Source organism: Sesamum indicum, linkage group LG16, assembly GCF_000512975.1.
Source record: "Sesamum indicum cultivar Zhongzhi No. 13 linkage group LG16, S_indicum_v1.0, whole genome shotgun sequence".
NCBI classification, from domain to species: Eukaryota; Viridiplantae; Streptophyta; class Magnoliopsida; order Lamiales; family Pedaliaceae; genus Sesamum; species Sesamum indicum.
The window spans coordinates 2,169,443-2,178,583 of NC_026160.1; the positions used below are offsets into that span (position 1 = coordinate 2,169,443).

At 36.2% G+C, this 9,141-nt stretch overlaps 1 protein-coding gene across 1 annotated transcript; it reads right to left on the reverse strand.

Annotated features, from left to right (window-relative positions):
• On the reverse strand, positions 3,070-8,364 carry LOC105178567. The gene is made up of 4 exons (XM_011102061.2): positions 8,038-8,364; positions 5,995-7,684; positions 3,946-4,117; positions 3,070-3,854 (listed from the first exon to the last, which is right to left on the reverse strand). Exons 2-4 carry the CDS (start codon positions 7,654-7,656, stop codon positions 3,226-3,228), a joined length of 2,463 nt encoding a protein of 820 aa, XP_011100363.1. The 5' UTR covers positions 7,657-7,684; positions 8,038-8,364; the 3' UTR covers positions 3,070-3,225.

Below are 9,141 nucleotides of genomic sequence, written 5' to 3' on the forward strand. Positions count from 1 at the left end.
TGCTGAGCGACCGAAGAGAGCTCCCTCTGCAATTGATATATTAAAGGTCCATTGCTTCGTCCGTATCGCGCCTGCACTGCTAGCCAAAGTTCACGCGAGGTGCTGCAATACATGAAGGACTCTACTATGTCCTTCGACATGAAGTTCCAAAGCCATGAAGTGACCATCAGATCGACGCGCCTCCATTGCTCAAAAATGAGTGAACCAGGCCCTGGTTTTGAGAACGAACCGTCTATGAAGCCTAGCTTCATTTTCGTTCCAAGGGATACATATACTGCTCGCTGCCACACCAAAAAATTTGTACCATCCAGCGGCGAAGATGTTAACGCCAGCTGCGAATGCTCAGAAGGATGAATGAAAAGCATGTCCTTCTCGTACTGAGACGATGCTTCACCTGTTCTATGTCCCATAGTCGACGACGCTGCTTCATCCGCCATTTTGAATCGAAATCAATAAGGTATGCAATCACTGCAATGAGGTAACCCAGAGACCTTCACGTAGAAGGCTCTGATACCATGTTAAAAACCTCACAAAACATCAAAAGTTTGCTGAGTGTGGACGAGAAGAAAGCAAGAAGAAATCTCTGTTTCATAGCTGAAAAATATCAGACTGAACTGCTGCAAATGAGTTTCGAACTTGCGTTAAATACAGAGACTTCAACTGACTCATAACCGTCTATTACTACCTAACTGATTCAGCTTTGACGTGGACCAATCATCCACAGAATAAATGACGTGTATGCCACATAACAAATACAACACAAAGATAGAAGAAGCGTGTAATGGATGACACGCTTCTACCCGGCATCGAACAAAAAGAAACCAGCAACTTCATCATCTTCTTTGTTGAGTTCTGTATCATCAACACGGGCAGCAGTAGCAGCAGCAGCAGCAGCAGCAGAAGAAGCAGCAGACACTGGAGACGTCAAGGATGTAGCATTCTCAACAGATGTTCGATCTAATTAATTATTCACAAAAATCTTTCTAAACATGTCGACATAACCTTGTGAGTGGTTTTGAAGTTGTGTTATTTCACTTATTGCATTGCCATCTAATCTTTTCAACGTTGATATATGCATGTTGATTTTAGCACAAATATTATAAAATTATAAACGCCCGCCTCAAGGAAATAGTTCTATATAAAAAATAATATTAGTAGGTTTAGAAAAATTACTGAAAACACCTAGAACTAAAGTTTTACATACTAAAGCTCATAAAACATTTATCAAACTTTACTTTTAAAAAGAATATTAAAATTAACATTTACACTTGCAAATTTATTAGATAGTGCTTAAAACAAATTTGTATGAAAAAATTAAGATTCTAAAACAATACTTATCATAATCATATTCATGATTTCATTTTATTATCAATATTTCATCCATTAAACATCAAAATAATGCGACATGAATAACCAAATTTTGAGTTAGCGGGGAAAAAAAAATGGCTGCAATACATGAAAATACACAAAAAAAAAAAAAAAGTTAAAAACAAACGCATAAAATTAGAAAAAAGTATTATGTAATTGTATCAAGTAAACAATGAAGTATTCTCCATCCTATTTTCATTTGGCAAAATTAGAGTTTTATTCTTGCAACTTTATGTCATTAGTAAATTTTGTCCAGTAACCTTTTTTAGTTATACATTTAGTTCTTTTTTTATCGAATTTAGTTCCGTACTTTACATATTTGGTCATTTTTTGGTAGATGTAATCATGCTTTTGCACATTAGGTCCATCGTTAAATTTTTTGGCCAAATCATTTTGCCAGAATGCTATGTTGAAAACACTTTATCTGCCACATGCACGAGCCACAGTTTTTATGACTTTTAAAAGCAGCGGGAAGATCTTTTTTCTCAAATTAAATTCTAGCTCCTTCGATTTTCTTTTTTGAAAGAAAAGAGAATAATTGCTTGAAATTTTTGTCTTATTGAACAACTCCAGCGCACTTGGACTTCAGATTCGAGCTAAAGAAACCGAAAAGATGAGTGAAAGAAGTTGTGGATCAAGTGTTGTGAATTGCAAATGTGGGAAGTGAGCTCGGTTGAAGTGTTCATGGACCGACGATAATTCGGAGATGATAATTCGGGAAAGAGATTCTACTAATGTGAAGACAATAAGGTATTGTCACGTTTTTTTTTTTTCATAAATTTTTATTTTTATATTTTGATTCATTTGTAGAAAACAAGACACGACAAACATGGGTGTGATTTTTTTCTTTTTTTTTTTTTTTGTGGGAGGATCCTCGTATATGCCAAAGGGCAATGATTGTGATATTTGGGTTGCTGTAAATCTTCTTTCAACAACCTAAGAAACGATTCTTGAGTTGTTCAAGACGACAACAATTCCAAGCAATTCTTCCCTCTTCTTTCGAAGAATAGGTTTAAGTTGGGAAAAAGTTCTTCCCGCTGATGGTTTAAAACCATAAAAATTGTGGCTCACGTGACAGATAAGGTGTTTTCAACGTGACATTCCGACGGAATGATTTGGCCTAAAAATTTAATGGTAGACCAAAATTGTAAAAGTATGATTAAATCTGTCAAAAAAACCAAATATGTGAAGTGCAAGATTAAATTCGCCAAAAAAAAAAGGACTAAACGTGTAAAGTTACAGAACAAAAAGTACTGATAATTTTAAATTACACGACTATAAATTTAATTTTGCCCTTTTATTTTTAAGGTTCGTTGTTATACGAATGCTTTTACATGCAGTGCGCGTGTTTGCTAGTGAATCAAAAATTCCAAATTATCTGAAAAGAGGCTAAGACAGCATACATCATCACAGCCTAGCCACATAAAAACCTAAGGCTAGGAGGACTTTGCAAGCCACAAGCATATCAGTTGCGACCTTACTGCAATGCAAACTGACACTTCTGATACAATCCTACATAAGGTCTTTATAGACAGACATCCCTTGGATACTACCGAGGGCCGATTCTTGACCGCTCTTTCATATGAGCATTCCGGTAGTGAGAAATCTCATACTCGCAACTGTCAGCTTCTTCTGATTAAGATCACGTTAATGTTTCCGTTCCACAGCCTACTTCGAAGAATGACATGTACAAGAAAGTAATTTCATGCCAAATCGCTAATTCATCACTCTTTGTTTTTTTGAATGCCAAAATTGTACGTATACATGTGTAGGACAATCTAACCACACTTACACAAACAGCGCGTAAATCAGCACTATGTGTAAACGAAAAATGAGAGGGAGAAAAAATCTCATTCATCAATCCCAAAAACTAGCTAACTCCAATACCAATTCATCGAATAAAGATTTCTCCAATTCTGTACAAATAATTGTCGTACCTTCTTCTAGCTCGAACCATTTCTCTAGAGCCTTGTTGGACAAGCTTTTGCTCGTTTCTTTTTCCTGGCTAATTAGCATCTTCCATAGCTCATCTTCAACGTCATCACGTCTCAAAGAGGAACAAAGGTTTCTTTTTATAGATGCTGCACAGGGATGGAAGTTTACTACTGGATTAAAAATGCCCATCAGCCCTGAATTTATACGGTCGAAGAGAAGCCGCCTCTCAGTCTTCTGCCAAGACGTCTGTTTGTCATATTTTTTCTCTAGTGCCACAAAAACTAAGGGGCTTATTGGGCATTCCAGGGAATGCCATGTCTCGAGATCCAATGATTTCATACCACAAAAACCAGCCTCATCTAGAACATCCACCAGGTAAGAGAAATTCCTACTTTCATCATCTCCTAGCCACCTTTTTACTGTTTTCGCATCATGGAAGACATCACCAAAACATTCCTCGGAGACGTCATCATCGGAGACAGCCATCACAGACTCTCCAGAGTAAGTTTCTTCAGTCTCAAAATTTAAAGCTTCAAGTTGCAACTGCAGATCTACGAGTCACCAATATGAAGAATATTATCATTGAGCCCCAAAATTCTCCAATTTGCAAAAAGTAGTTAAGTTCTGTAGCATAATCAGTACCTATGCCATCCAAGAACTGAAAAGCAGAAGAATATTGTGCACTGAATGGTTCCAGAACTGAGTTAGGACTATGCTGATTGGTTTTCTTCCGGTTGTCCCGAAACTCTGGAGGAACAATTCTGGAACTGTTTGAATAAGAGGATTCTTCCTCAGAAAATTCATTCAATGATGGCTGCATCACAGAAAACCGTATGTTATAGTGAAATGAGAAAAGAATAAAACATAATGATGCACCATAAAGAAAAAATGTAATCTTGTTGGCAGAAATAGACATCATCAGTTACCAAATTATGGGAAAAAGTAGATGAATGCATAGGAAAAAATGAGTAGGTTAGGCAAGTTAACTGGGCTTTCCATGGTTAGAGAACACTACGGAACAATAAAGGCGCATCATTGAGAAGGTATCTTCAACAATTGCTTTGTATGTGAACTAACTTTGCCACATAAACATGATAAATAGTAAAAGAAAGACCTTTTTAACAAGAATGACAAAGTAAAAATATATCATTTTTCGTGCTGTAAAGAGGAAACCAGTAATTGTGAGATTCTTAAAACTTTTCAACAGAAGGTGATGCAAATTGTAGTATATTCTCTGCAGAAACTTGTCAGACTTCATGTTGAAAAAAGGCCAATTACAATTCCCTCCCACAGCTGTTCATCACCTCCAAACATCATCTAATATTATTAAATTCTGTGCCACACCGACCACTGCTTTTGCTTATTCTGAGGGTCATGTATACTGAAAACGTCAATTGCATTTAATCTTCCATGGTAACACTTCAAATACTCCTGTCACTGCGTTTGTGGATGAATATGTGGCAAAAAAGCCCAATGAAAGGGATTTGTTGATCTGGCCAGCAGTTACTTCATAGAGAATTTTCATATCGCCAATATAAGAGGTTTCATCATGTGCATTGAGGAAACATCAGCATGAAGTTAGGTTTGACCTAGGTTTGACCTCAGTAGAGCTGAATGGCAGGAAATGGTGGGACAATCGGCTGGGGGTGGCAGTTTGTTGGATGAATAGGAGTGGTCAAAAGGTTACTAGGCAGCCAAACTTAACATCTACTTGGTATTTATCTAATGAAGATATGTCTGCTTCTCATTGAAGTGATAATAATGCATTTGAACTCTAATAAGCATTATAATTAGAGTTCTTAGCATGTTTCCATCTAAGTCAGACATTATTGCTTCGACCAGTCTATGGAGGATATCTATTCTACAATGGGTTTATGAAAGAAATAAACGAGCACATATTGTGATTGACAAATTAGCAAGAGATGATCCTGTTGCAAAACCACTATTTCCCAGTGAACATTAAATGGTGGTTAACATTAAATAGACTTTTAGAATAGGTACATCTTTGGTTCCATTTTCAATAAGTCAGAATTAGTGCTTTTTCAAAAATTTACTCATTGCATTTTCAAGAAGTAAAATGTAGTGGCTTTTTAGCAAACATGTTCTATCAATTCTTAAGAACTTCTCAACAAGCACTTATTGGAAAGTGCATTTTCTAGTTGGACTTCCATTCCAAAAGTGCTCCCAAACATGCATCTAAATCTCTCGGAAGCTTTCACAATTTAAATGAAACATACAGTTGTGACAAAATAAGCTTATAAATATGATGCTACGGAGTCGCTAAATATATGAACAACAGATAAGAGATGGATCATCAACTAGGTTTGGCTAGAAATATGCTAATGGTTTGGTTGTCATAGATCCGTCCAAAGTGTAGTGATTGAAGTGAGTAAAAGCATTCATAAATCATGGGACAAATGATATACATTTTGCTGACACAACAACAAGAAACTTTTCAGCAGTGTGGCAGTTGACTATGGATTTAGCAGGGCAAATAATAAGTTAAATTCAATTGTAAAGAAAATATGGCTTCACAGGCAGAACTTTTTACATCTGATGGCTTTGTAGTGAGCATTAACACAAGAGCTAAGACTGAATAAAATTAAAGAATAAGGAATAGTTTCAGGTCAATCAAATGTGAGTGTGTGTGTGTGTGAGAGTGAGAGAGAGAGAGAGAGAGAGAGAGCGAACCTCTCTGCTGGAAACTTCCTCCACATAGCAAGAGTGTCCACCTTCACCTGACAAGATACCAGGATTTGATTCTGACTGGGTATCACCATAGGTTCTAGAACAAACCAACGCTTCTACACTAGCATATGCGTCATCATTAGTATATGGAGCAGCTACATTACTGATCAATAACCTTGAAACCCTCTGACTAATCTCAATTTCTCTATGCGTATCATTCTCAGAACAATTGTTCATTTCGTCCTGAAAACCTTGGATGTATGCTTCAGGGTTACTATTTTCTGAAGTGAACCTAGAGAAGCAACAGTTAGACTGCTCGGAGAGTTCAGAACTCGGCAACATGGTGGCATTCACATCAGAAGAAGTCTTAAATTGCTTATGGCTGCTCCCACCTTTAGGTTCTAAGACATCTTTCTTGCAAACCTTTTGCTCCAACTTGTTATCTCCCACAGTAGATTCATCTTGCTTCAAGTTACAGCCTCTTGAAAGGATCTGTTTTATCGCTTCAAATTCAAAAACTGGCAAGCTTTTTATGCAGTCATCCTCCCAAACATCTACGCTGCTAAAACCTGAAGGACTACTAGATGAGGAATTTGTAGACTGCAGACTCGATAGACTGTGTAAACCATTTCTACCAAGCCTCAGATTCAAATTTCTTTGCATTAATTTCTTATCAGCCAAAGCAAGCAGTTCATTAAGAGTTCCGCCCCCTCTAGAAATTCCAATTGCTTGAACCGATTTTGCTGTTTTCCACCTTTCAAAGTTTTGCCTTTTCAATTCATTGGGCAGATATGATTGACCTAGAGATAGATGTTGATCGTTCCCGTAATTTTTATAATCATTTTCACCAGGACAAGAAAGCACCAACACATCTTCAAATTTGCTTCTGTGTCTTTCTTGTAGAGGGTTTCTGTTTTTAGCTCGGGTGCATGGAATACAACTACGTCCGGGGGACACAATACTATTGACTGATAGCTCTTTATATGTTAGCTCATGGTGGTGTTTCTGGCTTTCATGCCTTAACTCCCTCTGTTCTCTATATCCTGATCTGGAACGTCGATCCAATTTTACATCTGCAAGATTATATGGTACCTTCTCCAACTCTTGTTTGAATGCACCAGTGCTAGTTGGGAAAAGCCGAGGCTTATCTATTATTTCTGGCGGAAATTTAAATGATTTGTTTGTGTAATCAATACCAAGCTCACCAAGCTGATCTCCAATCAAGTCAGGCTCAAGTTTCTGCCGATATCCCAGAACATTTCCTAGAGCACGGTGCTCAATTCTTTTGCCGAATGATCTTCTGTCATCATAGCTGGCTCCAGACAGTGAGTCTGAGACTGAAATGCCAGCAGGTTTTGGGCTTCTTATACCTGTTTTTACCTTAGTATCACCCGAATTAATGTCAAGATCATTATCATTCTTAAACTTGGATATCTCTCCAGATGCACCCTTTGCTCCATGCACAATCTCTTTATTCCTTCGCCGAACTGAAATCAAACTCCCTGGTCTTGCACCTACAGAAGCAGCCTTGCGGACATAAGTGTCGGACAGTACTCTGCATTTCTCAGGAGACGGTTGCTGAGGGCGCAATTCATCAAAGCCCATTAATGCTGCAATTACACTGTCTGTATTGTTTGGTTTCCATCTCTTTTGGCAATCCTTCATTAGATCAATAAATTGTGCTTAAAAGTGACTGCAAAATGTAAAACAATAATCAGAATTCCGACCCAAGAAAAAATACACCCCATATTATTACACTTCCGAAGAAGAAAATAATATCCTCACAAACATAAATTGCTATAAAAGGAAACAAAAACAAAAACGAAAAAGGCAATTGATATCTTCTACAAGATATAAAAGGGCGACAAGATCATTCATGTATAAGGCCAACTGACTACCAACTTCCATTTCCAAACATTCAATCACTTCCCCACACCCCAGCCTACCCACTCCATCCCCGTACCGATATTCAATATTCCACCCAAAATAACAGCAAACAAACTCCAACAAGCTCACTTTCAGACTCCTCCGGAAGAATATCCATACCTAAAATTCTGAAGCGAAAAAGGAAGAAAAAGACCGCCAAGAAAACGCCCAAACCGCTGCTGTCCCGCCAAAATTCCAGCAATTCAGCCCTCCCAAATCAACCAAACAAATCCAGTTTTCCTGATTCTTGAAAGTAAAGTAGGGAAATCCCACCAAGAATTTCTGCAAAAAAGAATCTCACAAAACTCCGGCGGCGCTGCAATTCTGCCGCTGCCTTGATCTTGGGCTCCTTACGTTTACAGCTGTTCCTTGTCCCCAACAATTTCTTGATGTCTGTTGAAAATCATCAGTTGTAGGCGCCGACATTAGTGTGGTCAACGCGATCGTTTCGCCAATGTTTTGGAATGGACCATTGGCACAGTGACAAATAGTGTCATGGATAGTGATTTCCACTTTTTTTAAAAAAAATAAAAATAAACAAAAAAGTTTCACGTGTTATTTTACATATTCTTTGGGGGGAAATAGAATTTTTTTTAAATATATTCACGAGTAACTTTTTTTCTAAAAAATAATTAATGATAATTATAATGTATTTATATTTTAAAAAGCCAAAATGATAATAGAAAAATAAATAAATAATTATGATTTTCAAAGTTACGAAAATAAATAGCTATAGTCGATTATTTTGATTTTATTATATGATCAATAAAATTCGAGAATTAATTGTCGTATTAATGAAAGATTTTGAAGAATATTTTCTAATAATTATTTGTAAGAGACGAATTTCAAAAGTTTTGAAGTGATTTTCTTTCTAAAATTAGTATAGTTTGATATAAGGTAATTATTAATTTTCAATTAGAATATTTAGTATGATTCAAAACCATATCATTGTTCCTCCCAATTTATTTTTATATAACTGATAGTAATTATTATAACATAATCAATATTTTATACTATTTATAATTGAAAAGAGGTGGACTAGTGTCTCAATTATTTTGATTTTTTAATTTTAATACTTAATTTAATTATTAATTTATTTATTAACTTTCCATTCTCATTATCTTTTAATAATTATTTTTTCAATTTTTAGTCATTTTTACTATTTTTTTATAAATTTGATATTATGTTTTATATATGTTGTATAAGATAATAAAATTTTGTAAA